General features: G+C 42.0%; 1 protein-coding gene across 2 annotated transcripts in view; it reads left to right on the forward strand.

The window, feature by feature from the left end:
* CFAP263 (cilia and flagella associated protein 263) overlaps positions 1–20,858 on the forward strand; it is a 30,400-nt gene extending 9,542 nt beyond the window's left edge. The window contains exons 5-9 of one of the 2 annotated variants that reach the window (XM_011758021.2): positions 379–459; positions 3,237–3,392; positions 8,516–8,623; positions 19,511–19,666; positions 20,709–20,858. In XM_011758021.2, the coding sequence (XP_011756323.2) occupies positions 379–459; positions 3,237–3,392; positions 8,516–8,623; positions 19,511–19,666; positions 20,709–20,795 (588 nt within the window). In that variant the 3' untranslated portion in view covers positions 20,796–20,858. The remainder of the gene's footprint in view (positions 1–378; positions 460–3,236; positions 3,393–8,515; positions 8,624–19,510; positions 19,667–20,708) is intronic. The other variant, XM_011758022.2, reaches the window with a different exon arrangement.
* The last annotated feature ends 192 nt before the right edge of the window (positions 20,859–21,050 follow it).

Consider the following 21,050-nt stretch of genomic DNA (forward strand, 5'->3'; position numbering starts at 1 on the left):
GATCCTGGAGACAAGGTAGGGTTACTAACCCTAACATGTTAAGAGTAATAAAAATTATGTAAACTACCATGGGAATACAAGACCAAAAATCATAAGATCATTTTGTCAGGAAAGACCCCTACAGTAGCATACACCCAAATAATCTTGATTTTGAAAGCAATGTAAAATTTGCATGTTGCAAAACCAATGTCTTCTGCTTCTTGGTCATGAAATATCATACCAGCCCCAGCTTAAGTAGAAGTAAAAGGACCTAAAATAAGTGACAGAATGTTAGGGCTCAAGGTTTGGTTTGCAGCCCCAGAACCATCCACTTTTCAAACCAATGGGAAAAAGGAGAGAAATAGATTAAATGCATTAAAATATGCCTTTATGTTTTAGGATAATATGAAGGAGAAATTACGTTTGAAAAATGTTTCTCTCAAAGTTCAGAGGAAAAAACTGCTTTCACAATTGAGGCAGGTATGTGGTCCTTTCTCTCTCTCTCTGTTTCTTTTTAAGGTTACCATGGTAGGCTGAATAAGGTTCCCACCCCCACCCCAAAATGTCCATATCCTAATCCCTGGAATCAGTGAATACATTAACTTACATGGCAAAAAGGATTTTGCAGATGTGATTAATTTAGGATCTTGAGATAGGGAGATGGTTTTGAATTACCTGGGTGGGCCCTATATAATCTCTCTCCTTATCAGTGGGAAGCAGGAGGGTGGGAGAAGCTATGATAACAGAAGCAGAGATCAGAGTCATGAGCTTTCATGCTAGGGAGAAGGGGCCAGGAATCAAGGACTGCAGACAGCTTCTAGAAGCTGGAAATGACAAGGAAACAACAGATTCTCCCCTAGAGCCTTGGGAAGAAATGCAGCCCTGCTGAGATCCTGATTTGAGCCTCCCAACCCATTTCAGACTCCTGACCTCCAGAACTATAAAATAATAAATTTGCATTAAAGCCACCAGGTTTGTGGTGATTTGTTACAGCAGCAATAGGAAACTCATATGATGACTGTGCAGGCAAATCAGAGGTTTTCTGTAGACAGAGTTGGCGTGAATTTAAAAGACCCTCAAGACATACTTGTTGGCCCTTTCTGGGAAAATGGCCTGGTAGCACAGTTATATGTGCTTTGATGTGTCTAGCATCGCCACCAGCTGACCCTAACGGCTCCTGATGAAAGGCAGTAAGGCAAACATGGTTCCGTCCTTTCCTAGCTCAATATTTTTATTATTAACTTGAATTTGGGCACTGGTGGCATGCTCATCAAAGGGGGCTACTGACAAGGACACAAAACTGGGCAGGAGAATTAACACGTTGGGGCACTATTGCTTGAGTGACTTGGGATCCAGAAAGACCTCAGCAAGCTGGGACAGATTTAACAGCATGAAGTGACGAAGGACAAGTGTAACACCCTACACTTTTGATCCCCCAAAATACCTGATAAGGTACAGGTTGGCTTAGCCATAGAGTACCTGATAAAGTCAGCTCAGCTGGTGGTGATGCTATGGCGTAGGCTGCACTTATAGAAACACAGTGCCCAGAACAAGGAAGGGGTAGACTTTCTCTGCTGTGTCTGAGCGGCCCCTACCTGGAGTGTCATGTCACAGGGTGAGCCCCACCCTTGGAAGAATTGGCAAACTAGAGTTCACATCGGAGAGCAAGCCAGATGTCGGGAATAGAAACCATCTCCAAGAGCCTGGGACTGATGTGCCCGAGGAGAGAGGGCCCAGGAGGGCCACAGCCATGTCTCCAAGTGCTCAGGGTTGCAGCAGGAAGGGAGAGCAGAGCTGGGGCTGTGGATGGAGGTGTCAGGGAAGGAGATTTGAGTTCAGTGCAAGAAAAAATTCTGCAGTGAGTGGTCCCAGTGGAGCTGTCTGCAGATCATCAGTTCCTGGTACTTGGAGGTTCATGCAAGCACCGGCATCTTGAAGAGGGGCTTTAAGCTGGAGATAGGGAGTAGATGGATGATCTTTAACCTTAATGCTGCTGCTACACAGAGGTAACACAGACACGGGCCCTGCCCTTGTGAGCTCCTAGACTAGTGGGCAGCAGTGTTGTGAGAAAAGGTGTATATGTGTAATTGTATACAGAAGCTATATACCAAGGACTGGCTGGGCGCGGTGGCTCACACCTGTAATCCTAGCACTTTGGGAGGCCGAGGTGGGTGGATCACAAGGTCAGGAGATTGAGACCATCCTGGCTAACACAGTGAAACCCTGTCTCTACTAAAAATACAAAAAAATTAGCTGGACATGGTGGCGGGCGCCTGTAGTCCCAGCTACTCGGGAGGCTGAGGCAGGAGAATGGCATGAACCCTAGAGGCGGAGCTTGCAGTGAGCCGAGATTGCGCCACTGCACTCCAGCCTGGGTGACAGAGCGAGACTCCGTCTCAGAAAAAAAGAAAAATAAAAAAAGAAGCTACATACCAAGGATCACAGAGCTAAAGCTTCCAGGGGCTCAGCAGAGAGAGGGATCCCCCTCCGGTGTGGAAAACAGGTTGGGAGCATCGGAGCTGGAGGAATGGTTGTATTGGGGCTTAAGGAAGTTGTGTTGTTTTGGGAAGGGGAAGAAGATGAATCCCAGGAGATAGGACAGACAGCATGAGTGAGGTGTGGGAGTGAGGAACAGCAGTTCCCAAGTCGGTCTGTTGTCTGCCACAGATATAAAGTGGCATAGACCTGGCAGGGCTGGTAAGGTGGGCCAGGACAGGGAGGGAACCTTATACACTCGGGCACTGCAGTGCAGAAATATCAGATGATCAAAGAAGGGGGAATCTATGGGCTGCTTGTCCTGGGTTTTTCATGTTAAAAACAACTTTTAAATGGCCTGATTCTTTCTCTTCCTTCATGGCCCTGTTAGGCACCATCCACTGTGGGATATCCTCTGTGCGTGACTCAGTCTTTCATCCTCCCCTGGCCTGGCTTAGCGACTTCTGTGTGCCCTCTGCCCCCACTCCCCCACATTCCCCCCGAACAACACATCCCACTGCACCACACTGTTGCAACAGTCAATGGCTTGTCTGTAAACCCTCATATGCACTGCCTGGAGCCAGGGAACATTGTATTTACTTAAATCTCTATTCCCAGTGCCTAACACCATGCCTGGGACCAAACAGATGCCCAATACGTGTTTGTTGAATGACTGAATGATGACTGACCTCCAAAGTCTTATCAAGAGTTGCAAGATGTGAGCCATACATTCAGAATCACAGCTGACGTATCATCTTTTCTTTCATCTTTCTGAGCTGTAGAAAGAAGAGGTGGGTGAGGCCCTTCATGATGTTGATTTTCAGCAGTTGAAGATAGAGAACGCTCAATTTCTTGAAACAATTGAAGCAAGGAATCAAGAACTGACCCAGCTAAAGCTCTCATCTGGAAATACTCTGCAGGTCCTCAATGCCTACAAAGTAAGGCCATCCCTGATGCCTAAGGCTCCCCCAAGGCTTTCCATACTCACCTTTCTGGCCACAGGGAGGTTCTTGTGCACTCCGGTTTCACACAGCGCTTAGGTGCCCCCTCACTGTCAAGCCATAATGCTCCCATAACCCTGGCTGTGTGTGAGAACCAGGGTTTTTCTTTAAAAAGAAAAAAAAAAAAAAAAGATACATAGATGATAGGTAGGTAGATAGATGGATGGATGGATGGATAGATAGATAGATGACTAGTCCCACTCTGACTAATTGAATTAGGAGGTGAGGGCTATGCATCTTATTTATTTTGTTTTCTTTTTTATTGTTGTTGTTAATTCCCCAAGTGATTTTTATGGATGGTGAGTTTTGAGAACTAACCACATTTAGAGCCCTGTTTAATTTGAGCACATTATAAGCACTTTCCTGCTTAAAACCCTGCAAAGGAAAGCAGTCTTAGCTATAGATCAGAAAACTACTAAATAATTTATCATCCAAACAGAACTCTTTTGGGAGGGAAAAGAGGCACTATTAATAATTAGGCAGAGACTATAGGCACACAAAGGGCCTGGCCCCAACAGACGAGGCCATCTGGTTACCCTGCTAGAGACCATCTAATGTAGTATTCAGCAACTACAGGCCAGTGTATCCCCACCCACTGCCCTGTGAGCTAAGAATGATATTACAGAAGAACCTTTATAACCAATTTGATTATAGAAAACACTAACTGGAAACCAAATGAAGCAACATTGGTTTCTTCCCTAGAAATTCCATTTCTTTCATTAGTAGACCTATATTCTAAAATATTGTACTCAATTATTATATCTTGAATTGAATCGATAAAACGTTGGTAGGATTTTTTTCTCTTGTTAATATAAGTACACAATACCCACAATTTTGCTTCTGGGCTTGCAAAACCTAAAATATTTACTATGTGGTCCCTTACAGAAAAGTTTTGCTGACCCCTCACATAGTGCCCAGGTGATATCGGTGGCTATGAGCTTAGGTAGCTCGCAGGTGGGCTTTGTTTGGTCCACACAGTTTAAAAATGTGAATGTGAATGCGTTTAGGCCAGGTTTATGTTTGTTCAACATTTTCCTTTTACAAATGAAAAAACCGAGGGTCAAAGATGCAGAGTAGACAGGGAGCAGTGGCTCACACCTGCAATCCCAGCACTTTGGGAGGCCTAGGTGGGCAGATCACCTGAGGCCAGGAGTTCAAAACCAGCCTGGCCAACATGGCAAAACCCTGTCTCTACTAAAAATACAAAAAATTATCTGGGCGTAGTGGTGCACACCTGTAATCTCAGCTACTTGGGAGGCTGAGGCACAAGGATTGCTTGAACCCCCAGGGGCAGAGGTTGCAGTGAGCTGAGATCATGCCACTGTACCCCAGCCTGGGCAACAGAGCAAGACTCTGTCTCAAAAAAAAAAAAAAAAAAAAAAAAAAAAGATGCAGAGTATTTGCCAAATTCAAGCAACAAGTTACTGACAGAGATGGGACTCCAAGTCCAGTGTGCATCCCACCTAACTCAGTGTGTATCCCACCCGACTGCCTTTTCCAGCATAAAGTATGTAGAAAACAGTGTGCTGGCATTCTGAAATTTATGTGTCATAAACATCCGACAGATCCTCTACTTTTAGCTTCTCTCATCAGTTTTTAGCTTATCTGATCACTGTAATTTATAGAGGAAACCAATTCCTGTGGCTCCCAGGCCCTCGTTGCCTGGAGAGCGGGTTGTACTTGCTTAGATCACACTGGACCTCGATCTTATCCCGTGGAATCAGTTAAGTAGCACAGGGCCTGCCTGGTCTTGTGGGGGAAAAGCCAAGGGTTTTGGAAATGGAGCTACTGATTTTTAAAATCAAACTGCCAGGTTGCAGGGCCTGACCTCTTTAGGATGGGTCTAAACACGCAGTGCAGATTGCTTGCAGTACCCGAGATCAGCAGCACAGGCCACCATGGGCAGAGTGAGAGCCATTCCTGGGGGAAATGGAGGCAGAACAACTGAGTTGTGGAGTCAGACCTTGCCTGTGCTTGAATGTTCTGCTGGGGGAGGTGCTTCATCTAGGCAAGATTCTTCACCTCTTGGAAGCAAGTTTTGTGTCACCAGGATGATGCTCTATCTAGTATGTGTTATGTCCCCAGCGTCAAGGATGGTGCCTGGCCAAAGCAGGTGCTTGGCCAATATTGCTGAATGAACTGCTTGCAGAACAGGTGTGTATTTGGTAGGCGTGGGAGGGTGACAGGAGGGGCCACTTTGATGTAAATATGAAACATTCATTCTCCCAGCAATCAGAAAATGAAAATAAAGAAACAAATATCAAACACCCAAGTATGAAACCTTGTTAAAGACATGCAGAATAATTTTCCTCTATACTAAAAGTACCAATACCTTCAGTAGGGTAGGCACCAGGCTGAGTGCTAAGGGTACCGCATTGAGACAGCACCAGGCAGAAATGGGCTCTTCTCTTCTGTGAGTTTCATGTGTGAGCCTGAGTCAAGGTGGCAGCTTTTTCTCTGACTTTATGCCCTCAAGCCCTGCCTGGTGGAGTTTGGTGAAATGTAAGCATGTGACTACAGCTGTGATGAGTCACTCCAGACTGCCTGTAAACTAGTGATCTGGGGCCTTGTAGGTAGAATTCTAAGATGTCCCCAAGACTCCCCAGCCCCTGGTATCTACACCCTGTATAATCTCCGGCCAGGACTGTGAATATGATGGTTTCGGTTAAGTTCTGTTCTGTTCTATGAGTCGGTTATACTGTACGGCACAGTTGACTAAAGACCGGGAGATCACCCACTTGGCCTGACCTAATCACACGAGCCCTTTGAAAGAACAGTTTCTCTGGAAGAGGAAGTCATAGATATGAACCATGAGGAGAAATGGCTGGAGGAGGTCTTCTCCATTGTGGGCTTAAAGACAGAGGGGCCATATGGAAGGGATTCAAGAGGGACCTCTGGAAGCTGAGGCGACCTCCTGCTGATAGCCCAAAAGAAAACAAGGGCCTTGGTCCTATAGCTTCAAGGAAGTACCTTCTGCCAGCAATAAGGGAGCTTGGAAGAGGACCCTGAGCCCTTGACAAGAACCACAGCCCTGGCGGACACCTTGATTTCAGCCAGATGCGACCGTGGGGGAGAATCCAGCCACACTGTGTGCAGACTCCTGGCCTATGGAAGCTGTGAGATAATAAATGGGTGTGGCTCTAAGCCACAAAAGTCTGTGGTAATTTGTTACATAGCAATAGAAAGTGAATGCAGTCCTTTTCAGAAGTGGCCTCCCCAAGGGACCCACATCTTGACTCAGCATCACCAATGCAGCTTTTATCAGCCTTCGTGGAGACTGCCCTGGCAGAGCCAGTGATGGCCTCGCTGCTACTCTTGTACCTCCATTCCTTCCTGCCCTGCCGCTCTAAGTTGGTGACCACTTGTCTTCCCTCCACTCTCCTTCCTCCCACCTGAATTGCTGGATTTGCAGCAAAGTCCTGCCCCATCTCCCTGGCCCCACACCTCACCCTGTCAGTCTGGTCTCATTCACTTTTGCTTTCGTTAGCAGAGCAATTCTCAGGCAGGACATGGAACAGGGAATGAGCCTTAAGAAGGGAGGCCTGAAAATAGGAGTGGGGAAGAGAATGGCCCCTGGGTGCTGGAAGGTCCCCCAGGCAGGTGGTTCTAGTCTTCTCTGTTTTGACACCCTGGGGCAATGCCCTTGCCCCCTCCTCCTGCCTTTACTTTGACTGTGGCCCTGCCGCTCTCTACCCACTCTCCCAGCTCCTATTAGATCCTCCTCTCCTTGGCTCTTTCCTTAGCTTGGAATGTTCTCTTCCCTCTTCACCTAGACATACTGACTCAACCTTTCAGCTCTCTTCCCAGCATATATATATATAATATATATATTATATATATATTATATATTAAATATATAATATTTATATATTTATATTTACATATTTATATTATATATAAATATTATAAATATATATATTTATATTTATATATATTTATATTTATATTTATATATTTATATATTATAAATATATAATATAATATATATATATATATTATATATATATATATATTTTTTTTTTTTTTCAGGAAAACCTTCTCCAACCCTGTCCTGGCATTCTCATAGCTTGGCACAATTGCAGTCTTACATTTCTTCTTGCAATTATTTTACTGCCTTTCCCCTACTGTCCGGGCTGTGAGCCAGCCTTCTGGTGGCAGAGCCTAGTTTGCTTCACTGGCCAGTGCGTGGTGCAGGGACTGGCGCCTGGTGGGTGGGTTTTCAGGGTTTGTTGAGTGAGCTCCCCCAAATCACTGTGTCTTTCCCTTGGCCCACTCCTCTGCTCAGCAAAGCACATCCCAGCGCCTCTGGCCGACTCTTCCCCACTGAGAGAGAGTGGTCAAAAGGGGACCAATCTAAGAAGCAGGGGTGGGGCCTGCAGGAGCCAGTGAAGGGCAATGATGCCGTGGGAATCTGCAAGGCTGTGCTCCTGCAGGACTCCTCTAAAACTAGCAGGCCCGGCCTCATTAGGTGATGAGACGGTGGTGGAGCCTGTGGGCTGTGGAATCTCACTGTATGGGCTCAGTTCCCAGCTCCCCCTGGTCTCTGTGTCCTTGGGGAAATGGTTTTACCTCCCTAAGGGTCAGTTCTCTCACCTATAAATGGAGATAGCAGTAGCACCCACCTTATGAGGAGTATTCCCCACTCTCCATCCACATGAGATAGTCACGGCAGCTGTTTGTTGAATGTTCTCCATGTGCCTCAGCACTCTACCAGGCTGTCTCCTGTACACCTCTCCACAACCCTACATGGTGACTGGACCCAAGTTTAGAAAGGTTCTGGGACCTCCCCAAAGATCTCCTTAGTGAGTAGTAGGGCAGGATTTAGGTCCCCGTGTGCCTTACTTCTTTGCCTGTCCAGCTGAGGACAAGACTCCAAGGTCCCCTCCTACCACACCAGTTCTCAGACATCAGGATTTGGAAAATCTGGGCAACAGTGAGAAAGGCAATTTGGACTTTCTGGATGGTCCTGCTTTTCTGTTCGTTAACAAAGAGCTGTCTCCCCTTCCTGCGGTTCTGAGAGGTCATCTTAGCTCAAGACTTGCTGTGTTGTTATATTTCAGAGCAAGCTTCACAAGGCAATGGAAATATACATCAATCTGGACAAGGAGATCTTGCTGAGAAAAGAGCTACTTGACAAAATTGAAAAAGAAACACTACAAGTAGAGGAGGTAGGAGAGGGCAAAATGTGGTATTTCTGGTATTTGTCTCCTTGTGTTTATAAGGGCTTGAGTCAAGGTCCACCAAGATCTAAGCCACCTTGCTGGTTTATCTAGAAAAGCCTAGACCATAAAAATCAAAGTAGCTCTGGGCCATCAAAGCACAAAGTGGCACCTGGAGACCTACAGTCCAGGTGTGTCGCATTTTACTGCTGAGTTGGGTTCTAGAGTCACCTCAGAAAACAAAAATTTCGTAGAGTCCAAATAACATTTGGGAATTCCTTAAGTGACCCATAAAGTACAATATTCAAAGTTTCGTGTCTATAACCCCAGGAAAAATGTTTAATGCATGTAGTAATGTCCCTGATAGGAAAAAAAGTACACATGCCAAAATAGAATGTTTGATGTAAAGGAGAGACAGAGAGAGGAAAGAGAGACAGAGAGAGAGAGAGAAACAGAGAGAGAGAGAGGTCATAACCATATGACATCTCGCCTGATACCCGGGCTAGACACTCACAGCCTGAGTAGCCTGTAGCAGAGACCACTGAAGGACAGCAGACCTGTGACCTCTGTCCTGGGCTCACTCCAAGGCCTGTGGTCACTGTGTGAAGAGGTGAATGGAGTCATCTGAGCTCCCTGCCTATCTAAATTGCAATTTACCTCTCTCATTACTTTGCTGAGCATTGATAGCTGAATTTCCCTAACTTAAATGCACATAGGATGTGATGCAAAGAACTTTTTGGGGCGCAGCAGAAAGAGTGCTGGACTCGTGATCAGAAGGCCTGGTATGAGGTTTGGTGCTGCCAATTTCTAGTCTTGAACAAGCTTTTAAATAGGACTGTTTCCACGTCTGTGAAATAGATCTACTGCCCTTATTGTAGTGGCTAGAGAGGACCACATATAATGACGCTTTGTTAACCTCTAAAACTGTATGATCATTAGTGTCATTGTCTTGTGTGGCCCCAAATTTGCCTACAGTGGCCCCAAAGCCACAGGATTATTCACATCTAAGTTACATCACAGCATGCACATCATTTTCTCGATGGAGAACCAACATCTTCCGCAAAAAAACCCCAGTCTCAGTACAGAGTGGCAAGAAGCAAAGTTAAAGCAAAAACCTGTGAACTCACTTAATGCAGAATTGCTGTGGTCCTTATTTATTTTTTCCTTGGGTTGATAGTTATTAGATTAAAAGTAAAACTTAAAATTGATTTTTTTTTTAAAGCCGGGCATTCACTGCTTAGTATATTTTAGTTTTCTTGTTAATGTTTTGAAAATAGCTTTATTGGAATTTAATTTATATACCATATAATCACCCATTTAAAGTGTACAGTTCAGTGGATTATAATATATTCACAGAGTTGTGTAACCATCAGCACAATAATTTTAGAACATTTTCATCACCCCAGAAGAAAACCCTGCACCCATTAGACCTCCTTCCCCATAGGACAGGTGCAGTGGCTCACCCTGTAATCCCAGCACTTTGGGAGGCTGAGGTGGGCAGATCATTTGAGGTCAGGAGTTCAAGACCAGTTTGGCTAACATGGTGAAACCCGGCCTCTACTAAAAATACAAAAATTAGCTGGGCATGGTGGTGGGCACCTGTAGTCCCATCTACTTGGGAGGCTGAGGCAGAAGAATCGCTTGAGCCCACGAGGTGGAGGTTGCAGTGAGCCGAGATTGTGCCATTGCACTCCAACCTGGGTGACAGAGGGAGACTCCATCTCAAAGCAAAACAAAACAAAAATCTACTTAAGTACATTTATTTATAAAATGAAAGAAGGAAAAGTCCTTCTCCATTCCCCACACCCCACTCTCACCCTCCAGCTCTTGGCAGCCACTAATCTACTTTATGCCTCTGTGGATTTGCGTATTCTGGACATTTCATTTAAAAGAGATTATACAATATGTGGTCTTTTATGAGTGGCTTTTTTCACTTGGAATAACATTTTCAACACTTGTATCATGTATCATTTGTTTATTGTCATGGCTGAATAGCATTTCATTGTGTGGATAGACCACATTTTATTTATCCATTCATCACTCGGTGGACATTTGGGATTCCACTTCGGGACTATCATGAGTCATTCTGATATGAACATCCTGGTACAAGTTTTTCTGTGGATACGTGTTTTCTTTTCTCTTGATGTGTTTTCTTTTCTCTTGATGTGTTTTCTTTTCTCTTGGACATATACCTAGAAGTGGAATTGTGGGTTATACATGGTAATTCTATGTCTAACACCTAGAAAAACTAGCAATCTGTTTTTGAAAGTGGCTGCCCCATTTCATATTCCCACAATGTGTGAGGGTTCCAGTTTCCGTACATCTTTGTTATTCTCAGTTTTTTTAAAAAATGGCCATCCTACTTGGTATGAAGTGATATCTCGTTGTGGTTTTTATTTGAATTTTCTAATGACATGGAGCATCTTATCATGTGCTTATTGGCCACTTGTCTTTCTTTGAGAAATGTCTAGTCAAGTCTTTTGCTTAGTTGGGTTATTTATCTTTTTAACTTACCCATTGTAAGTTGAAAATATCGTAAGTTAAAAATGCATTTAACATACCTGACCTACTAAACATTATAGCTTAGCCTAGCCTATTTTAAATATGCTCAGAACACTTACATTAGCCTACAGCTGGGCAAAATCATGGAACACAAAGTCTGTTTTATAATAGGGTGTTGAATGTCTCATGTAATTTATCGAATACTGTACTGAAAGTGAAAAATGGGTTATGTCGGTACTCGAAGTATGGTTTCTACTGAATGTGTGTTGCTTTAGCACTATCTTAAAGTAAAAAAAAAGCAACTTAAGTTGACCCATTGTAAGTCAGGGATCATCTGTATAAGATTCACAAATATTTTCTCCCATACTGTGGATTTTCTTTCACTTTCTTGATAGTTTTGTCTGCAACACAAACGTTTTTAGTTTTGGTAGAAGTCCAATTTATCCATTTTTTTTCTTTTGATCTTGTGCTTTTGGTGTCATATATAAGAAATCATTGCCTTACCCAATATCATGAAGATTTTCTCCTCTGTCTTCTTTTAAGATTTTATAATTTTAGCTCTTATGTTTAGATTTATAATTGATTTTGAGTTAATTTTTTTAAATGGTGTGAGCGAGGAGTTCAAAAGCTGAAAGAAGAAAGGAGATGAAATATGTTCACAGAGTTTGTCATATTAACCTTTTTGTTTACATTTCTTCCTGTGAATTTGAGTTACTATCTGATGTTTCTTATGTAAATACAGCTTTGTTTCAACCTGCCTCCTTTGTGCTGTTACTGTCAAATACACTCCATGATTACATGTTATAGTTCCCCAAATACAATTATATATGTATTTTTATACACTTGCTTTTTAAATCAGTTAAGAGAAGAAATATGCAATTATACTGTCTTTTATAGTTACCTATTATACAGTTAATTTTATTTGCACTACTTTTTTAACGTCGATTTCATATTCCTATAGGGTATCACTTGTTTTCAGCTTGAAGAACTTCCTGTAGTATTTCTTGTAAGGCAGGTCTGCCAACCATGACTTCTGTAGGTTTTTGTTAATCTGGGAATGTCATTATTTTTCCTTTATTTTTCAGAAATAAACTTTTATTTTAGAAGTTTTAGATTTACAGGAAAATTGTGAAGATAGCACAGAGAACCGCCATACACCTCATACCCAGTTTCCCCTATTTTAACCTCTTATATCTGTAAAATGTGTTTTTTACAATTAATGAACCGGTATTGATACAGTATTATTAATCAAAGTCTGTGCTTTTGTCACATTTCCTTAGTTCTTACCTAACGTCCCTTAACTGTTCCAGGATCCCACCCAGGATATCCACATTACATTTACTGCTATATCTCCTTAAGCTCCTCTTGGCTAAGACAGTTTCTCAGAATTTCCTTGATGTTGATGACCTTGACAGTTTTGAGGAGTACTTGTCAGGTTTTTGTAGAATGTTCCTCCACTGGGATTTGTTTGATGTTTTTCTCATGATTACACTGGGGTTTATGTGTTTTGAGGGGGAAGACCACAGACATAAAGTGCCATTCACATCACATCATTTCAAGGGAGTCTACTATCAACATGACTCATCATTGATGTTAACTTTGATCACGTAGATGGATAGTATGTGACGGATTTCTTCACTGTGAAGTTACTCTCCCTCCTTTCCATACTGTACTCTTCGAAAGGAAGTCACTATGTACAGCCCATACTTAAGGAGTGGGGGTTCCACATAATTTATTTGGAATTCTTCTGTATAGGAGATTTATCTATTCTCCCCCATTTATTTATTTTTAACATCATTTATTTATTTTTAACATCATTTATTTATATCAGTTTCAATTCATAGATACTTGTTTTATATGTTGGGTTATAATATCATAAGCCATGCATTGTTTAATGATGGGGATACATTCTGAGAAATGCATTGTTAGGCAATTTCATCATTGTGTGAACATTATAGAGTATACTCTATGATGGTATACCTAGATAGTATAGCCTAGTACACACCTAGGCTCTATTGTGTAGCCTGTTGCTCTAGGCTATAACCCTGAAAAACATGTTATTATACTAAATGCTGTAGGAAATTATAATACAATGCTAAGTATTTGTGTATCCAAACATATCTAAACATAGAAAAGGTACAGTAAAGATATGGCATTATAATCTTATGGGACCATCTTCATAAGTGGTTCACTGTTGACCAAAATGTTTTATGTGGCATGTGACTGTATTACATTATTTATTTTGTTGCTCAGATTGTTCCAGGTTGGCCATTGGGAGCTCTTTCAGTTGAATTTGGTGTCCCTTTGACTCTCTTCATCTTTATGGCTTTTTTTTTTTTGAGCACTTCCTTTCTGGCACCAGAAGATGTTCTAAGCTCATCTTAGATATTTTCTGCCTCAGTCCTAGAATCCACCATTTCTCCAAGGAGGCTTGGTGTCTTTTATTTGAGAATGACATTAGAAACCAAGATCTGAGTGTGTTGATCGCTTGCTTTCATTTTGAAAGATCATTTTGAGGATTTAATATTCTTGAGTGGCAGGTTTTTTTCTTTCAGCCCATTGCCTTCTGGCCTTCATTGTTTTGGATGAGAAATCAGCTGTTAATCTTGTTGGGCTTCTCTTGTATGTAATGAATTGTTTTCTCTTGCTGTTTTCAATATTTTCTCTTTGCTTTGCCATTCAACATTTTGAGTGTGATGAGTCTCTGGGTGTGGATTTATTTGCATTTCTTCTGTTTGGAGTTTGTTGAGCCCTTTGGATGTGTGGCTTACTGTTTTCCAACAAATTGGTGAAATTTTCAGCCATTATATCTGAATAATTTTTTCTACTCCTTTCTCTTTCTTTTCTCTCTCTGTTACTCCCATTACCTGTATATTGGTACATTTAGTGGTGTTCCACATTTCTCTGAGACTGTTAATTTTTCTTCATTCTTTTTTCTCTCTGCTCCTCAATCTGCATAATCTCTATCAATCTACAAGTTTACCAATGCTTTATTCTACTGGCTTAAATCTGCTGTCAGTCTCCTGTGGTGAATTTTTCATTTCAGTCATCATATTGAAAAGATTCTGGATTTTCTATGTTTTAAAAATGAATTTCTACCTCTTTATTGATTTTTGTTACTTGATGAGACATTATTATTATTACTTTAATTCTTTAAACACGGTTTCCTTTGGTTTTTTGAATAGCTCCTTTGAAGACTTTGTCTGCTAAGTCCACCATCTGCTGTCCCTCAAAGGCAGTTTGTTTTGCCTTCCCTGGGTGGATCATGCTTTCCTATTTCTTTGCCTATCTCATAATTTTTGTTGGAAGCTGTATATTTTAGGTGATACAGCAATTCTTGATATTGATCCCTCCCACCCCTTTCTTGGGCTTGTCATAGTTTTTGCTTGTTACTTGTTGAGTGACTTGGCTGGACTAGATCAGTAAAGTCTATTCCCCTGCTATTAGTACTCTTTTTTTTTTTTTTTTTTTTTTGACATGGAGTCTCGCTCTGTCACCCAGGCTGGAGTGCAGTGGCGCGATCTCGGCTCACTGCAAGCTCCACCTCCCAAGTTCACGCCATTCTCCTGCCTCAGCCTCCCGAGTAGCTGGGACTATAGGCACCCGCCAACACGCCCGGCTAATTTTTTGTACATTTAGTAGAGACAGGGTTTCGCCATATTAGCCAGGATGGTCTCGATCTCCTGACCTCGTGATCTGCCTGCCTTGGCTTCCCAAAGTGCTGGGATTACAGGCGTAAGCCACCGCGCCCGGCCCCCTGCTGTTAGTACTCTCTAATGTTTCTCCTCACCTGGTGCAGCCTTGGTCATGGATACAATTGCCCTGATGACCAGGGATAATTGTTGCTTCTGCTGAGTTCTCTTTGACTCTGCATCTTCCTACTAAGCTTACAGCTGGTCTACCTCTATTGGCATCACACCTGGCCATCAGCCTTCATTAATTGTTAGCTAATTGCTCTATTGCTTTCAACAGTACCCTGAGACAGTAATTGTTTTACATTCTGATTCAATTAAAGTCAGGACCCTTTGCAGGGGCAAAGTGTTGCCAGTCTTTGAGACTTCCCCCAACTCTCAAAGGGCTCTTCTTAGTGGTCTCTTTCTCTGTTCTGTTAAACATATAGCTGGCTTAGTATTTTACTTGCTGCTACTAACATTGTGGAACTACCAGCCTCCTCTAAATTGCTTACCTTAAAAAACTCCATTGTTTCCCACACAGTTCTTAGGCATGAGCTCCCCATCTCTGTTCCAAATAAAGCAAGTCCCCTTGGGCAACATTCCATGGCCCTCTGATTTATAGCCTGATTTGGTTTGGCTCTGTGCCCCCACGCAAGTCTCATCTCAAATTGTAATTCCAATGTGTCAAAGGAGACACCTGGTGGAAGGTGATTGGATCATGGGGGCAGTTTACCTAATGCTGTTCTCATGATAGTGAGGGAGTTCTCACGAGATCTGATGGTTTTTAAAGTAGCAGTTTCAGCTGCACGTGCTCTCTCTCCTGCTACCTTGTGAAAATGTGCTTTACTTCCCCTTCACTTTCCACCATGATTGTAAGTTTCCTGAGGCCTCCCTAGCCATGCAGAACTGTGAGTCAATCAAATCTTCTTTTCTTTATAAAATTATCCAGTCTCGGGTAGTTCTTTACAGCAGTGTGAAAACAGACAAATACACAGCCTCTCTCCCTGGGCAAAACTTCTGCACTGCTGCCCTGGAACTGGGGTGGGACAGTGGACAACTTTTCCCATAGTGACATTGCTGTGGGTTGCTGGGTGGGGATCATAATCTCTGGTCTTCTCAGCGTGTCCCTCACAGCTATAGCACTTATGTTTTAATGCCTTCGTTCTTGCTACTTCATAATATTTGTCTTAGGTATTCTCAAATCACCATCTGGACAGGAGTATGCATTGATGGTTCTGCCCATATCTTTGGGTCTCTCCACAGTTGTTTGTTTATGCTAAACAGACAAGAGCTATTCACTGAACCCCTGACAATTTATTATTGCATTCTGAAAACAAGTTAATAAAAATGAAATTAGTGGTTTGTTTTATAGTGTATTGAAACAGTGGAAGGTGCAAACCAATTACCTGGGGATCTTATTAAAATACAGATTCTGGGTGGGTAGGTCCAGGGTAGCCTGGGAGTCTGCAGCTCCCAGGTGTTTCTAGTGCCACAGATTGTGCTTTGTGAAGCAAGGAATTAAAAGACAATACCATATTGGGAAGATTCAACATAATAAAAATGTTAGTTCTCTTTAAGTTGATCTGTGAAATATGATATTCCAATTAAAATACCAAGGAAGGTTTTTTTGTTTGTTTGTTGTTAAGAATCTAAATCAACTGACTCAAAAATTCCTTTGGGGGGGGAAAAAGAGTATCCCCAAATTCCAAATGAATAAATGAGAGGACTAGCCCTATCAGATAATGAAATATGTTATAAAGTTACAATATTTAAAACAAGCTCAGGAATAGGCTGGAAGATCAAAGAAAAATGTATAAGGTCTTATAATGAACCCTGATACAGATCATATAAGTATATAAATATTTGATAAAACTTTGATGTTGATACCTTTATGATAAAAGTGGCATGGCATTAATCAACAGACAGCCAGATTATTGAATACATGACATGGGGTAACTGGGGTAACTGGTCAACCATTAAGGAAAAAATTAAGTTGGAACTATGTCTTTTACTGAAGTTAATTCAGGTATATCAGATATTTAAATGTAAGTAAGAAAACCATTAAAATCCTAAAATAAATACTAGGAAAATTTTTAATCTTGGAATGAAGAGGCCTTTCAAAATATAAAACCTAGAAACTATGACATCAGTAAAGTGAGTTATATAAAAATGTAAGTTTTTCGCATAGCAAAAATGATCATAAGCAAAGTCAAAAGGTAAATAACTGGAAAAATGTTGTATCTAAAATCACAAGGAGCTAATAACTCCAAACAAATAACTTCTACAGATCAACAAGAAAAAACTAATAACTAATAGAAAAAATGGGCAAAAGTTTTCAAGAGTTTACTGAAAAGCTAAAATACTAAAACGTGAAAAATGCTCTACCTCACTCATAATACAAAGAATACAAAATAAAGCTATGATGGGATATTATTTTCCTCCTCTTAGATTGACAAAGATCAAAGAGTTGATAAAACTGTAGTGAGAGAATGAGGGAAAACCAGCAGTCTCAAACATTACTGCGGAAGTGTAATTGTCTTGATTATTATAAAGGGGAATTTAGCACTGTTTACCAAACATTAACATGCACATGTACTTAAGGCAGGGTTTTTCACCCTAAACACATTATTATTGACATTTGGGGCTGGATAATTCTTTCTTGTGGCGGCAGGGCAGGGGGAGGTCTTGTGTATTGTAGGGTTTTTAGTAGCATCACTGGCCTCTACCTACTAGATGCCAGCAGCACCCCTCTAATTCCCACAAAAATGTCTTTAGGCATTGCCAAATGTCCCCTGGGGGCAAAATTACCTCTGGTTGAGAACCACTGCCCTAGAACAAGCAATTTCACTTTTAGTAGTTTATCCTACTGATTCACTTGCATAATGACAATGTGATGTATACCCAGATGGTTAGTAATTGCAGCATTGCTTATTGTAATAGCAAGAGATTAAACAGTTAAGTGACTGTGGGATAATTGTTAAATTATGGTACATCCATGTGGAAAATTATGTAGCTGTCAAAAAGAATGAGTAAATTCTTCATGTGCTGATACAGAAAGATCTTCAAGATTTATTGAATGAAAACATCTGGATGAATAAAAGTGAATAGAGTATGCTACTATTTAGGTCAAAAAAGGGAAACATGTTTGTATAAGCCTAGATTTCTGGAAGGATGCACAAAACCTAAAAACAGTGTATGCTTCTAGGCAAGAGACCCTCCTGATGGGGTGACAGGAGTGGGATGGGAGCTCGTCACAGTGTACCATTTGAACTGAATGTATAGCCTAAACAAAAGAATTAGTAAAATAAAAGTTAAAAGGATAATGTTAATTTTTTGGGGGGAGACAGTTTCACTCTGTTGCTCAGGCTGGAGTGCAGCGTCATGATCTCGGCTCACTGCAGCCTCCGCCTCCTGGGTTCAAGCGATTCTCCTGCCTCAGCCTCCCAAATAGCTGGGATTACAGGCCTAAGCCACCATGCCTAACTCAGTTTTGTATTTTTAGTGGAGATGGGGTTTCACCCTGTTGGCCAGGCTGGTCTCAAACTCCTGACCTCAAGTGATCCGCCCGCTTTAGCCTTCCAAAGTGCTGGGATTACAGGGGTGAGCCACTGTCCCCAGCTGATGTTAATTTTTAAAAAATGCATTTTATTAAAAGGGCTAATGAATTTTACAGTATGATAATTTTTAAAATAAATATTTAAAAGACAAGGATTACTCACAAAATTGAATTACCATAGGTTCTAGCCATTCTGCATCTGGGAATGTACCCAAAAGAATTGAGAAGGGAATTGAACAGAGTTTTATACACCCATGTTGACAGCACCATTCTTCACAATAGCCAAGAAGTGGAAGCAACTCAAGTGTCTTATCGATGGATGAATGGATAAACAAAATAAATAAAATGTGGTATATCCATACAACGGAAAATCATTCCACCTTAGAAAGAAAGGCTGTTTTGATGCATACTACCATGTGTAGGAAACTTAAGGACATTATGCTAAGTGAAATAAGCCAGTCACAAAAGGACAAATACTGTATGATTCCACTTATATGAGGTACCCAGAGAAGTCAAATTCATAGAGACAGAAAGTGGAATGGTGGGGGCCAGAGGCTGGGAGACGAGGGAAGGAGGAGTGATTGTATAATGGGTACAGAATTTCAGTTGTACAAGACAAAAAGAGTTCTGGAGATGGATGGTGGTGATGGTTGCACAAGAATGTGAATGTACTTAACGCCACAGAACTGTATAGTTAAAAATGGTTAAGATGATAAATTTTATGTTTTATATATATACCTTATAATTTAAAAAGACATGGAAGTGAATTGAGTCTGATCGAAGTACACTTAAATACACAATTTTTCACACACAGAAAAACCCTAAGAAGTCTACAACACATTCCTTAATAAAGGAGAGGAAGAGGAAGGAGGGAAGGAAAGGAAAGGGGAAGAGAGACAAAGGAAAGGAAAGGAAAAGAAAAGGGAAAGGAATGAAAGAAACAAGACTATTTAGACCGCACTAGGTGTTTCTGAACTGGCTTAAAATATGTTTTGCAAAAAAATCAGAGTTTTGTGATTCCCACCCCCTCCCCAACCTCTTTGAAAATGTAAACATTATTTTTGGAACTCTATTAGAACCATGGGAAGAGATGTCAGGGCCAGTGAGTTCTCAAAGCAAGAACTTCTGGGGTTCCCTGGGTGTAACTGGTTCTTCCCAACCCAGGACCGGGCCAAAGCCGAGGCAGTGAACAAGAGGCTCCGGAAGCAGCTGGCTGAGTTCCGGGCGCCACAGGTGATGACTTACGTCCGGGAGAAGATCTTAAATGGGGACTTGGAGAAGAGCATCAAGATGTGGGAAAGGAAAGTGGAGATAGCAGAGGTGAGCCACGGGGAGCCCTGAGATGGGCAGTCTTTTATGTCTTCAGTGTTTTCATTTAGGATTTTGTTCTTTGGGCTAAGAATATAGATGTTTGGATATGTAATTTCTGGGAGAAACCTCAGCAGTTGCTTTAACTATTAAACCAAGATGAAGGATGATTTTTTTTTTTAAGTTCCCCCTTTTGCATTGTTAGGGGCAGGGTCTTTTCCATTTTCAGGGAGAAACTCTGTAGTAATAGTGTGTTTTTAGTTGCCTGTTTTCTTAATGAATTCTAGATGTTTCTGAATCCCTCTGCACTGGTAATTTAGTGATTGCTACTTTATACATGGAGAAGTCAGTTTTTAAAAAAATTAGATACTGATAGATTTTTTAATATCACTCAGGACCTCATTCCATGCATGTACACAGTCGCCATGGGTCTTTCTGCTTTTCAACGAATCCCGCAGACTTTGAATATGGTAGTGTGACAGGAAGCGCCCTTGCTCCTGTGAGCTGTGGGGGATAAATGGGCAATGGAAACCATATGCTGGTGTCAGAAGAAAGACAAGCACCCAGACTGCCATGGCCACGTTGCAAACTGAGGTCACGCAGGACATCATCAGAGTAGCTTAGAAAGCCAGTCAGGTCACTTGGAAAACTGGGACCTTGGCGTTTTCACATCTAGACCCTGGTTCCCATTTCCTATGTTACTTTCTTCTGCCTCTCCTTTGGCCATTTTGCAGCAGAGAGTAAATTAGGATCCAAACTTAGGCCCCTTAGATCTGAAGCTGAGAAGTAGCAGAATCGTGGCAGGAGCATGCAACTTCTCACTTCACTGAGCAGAAGAAACATGCTCTATAGAAAAATCCTCTGGGTGGGTGCTGCCCCTTGGTGGCCCCCACACAGCAGCATGCATGGAGGACATGCTGCCCCACACAGGGTTGCCTGCACCATCACGGGGCTGGATGAGGGCTGCATTCTGAGTAACCATAATCAGTTTTCCCCAAGTGACCTTCTCCCTACTCTCCTTTATAGTTTTTTTTTCTTTTCTTTTCTCTTTCAGATGTCCTTAAAAGGCTACCGTAAGGCTTGGAATAGAATGAAAATAACCAATGAGCAGTTGCAGGCAGATTACCTTGCTGGGAATTAGCCAGAGGCAGGCCACGGCTTACAGACCACAACATGACCTATTAAAGTAATCAGCTCTTTTCTAGTCACCGGCTCCTCTGACTGTTCCCTGTCTGCCTGGTGTTCCCAACCCCCCAGCCAGGCTGAGCATCACCTCCTGGGCCACATCTGCCCATGGGGAGTGTTTTCACAGCCTGGCCCCTGGAACTGTTGCCACTGAAAGAACCACAGGGCGCTCTAATGGTTTGACACTTGTTAGCCAGCATTTAGTTCACAA

This window comes from Macaca nemestrina, chromosome 18 (assembly GCF_043159975.1).
Source record: "Macaca nemestrina isolate mMacNem1 chromosome 18, mMacNem.hap1, whole genome shotgun sequence".
In the NCBI taxonomy this organism is placed as follows: Eukaryota; Metazoa; Chordata; class Mammalia; order Primates; family Cercopithecidae; genus Macaca; species Macaca nemestrina.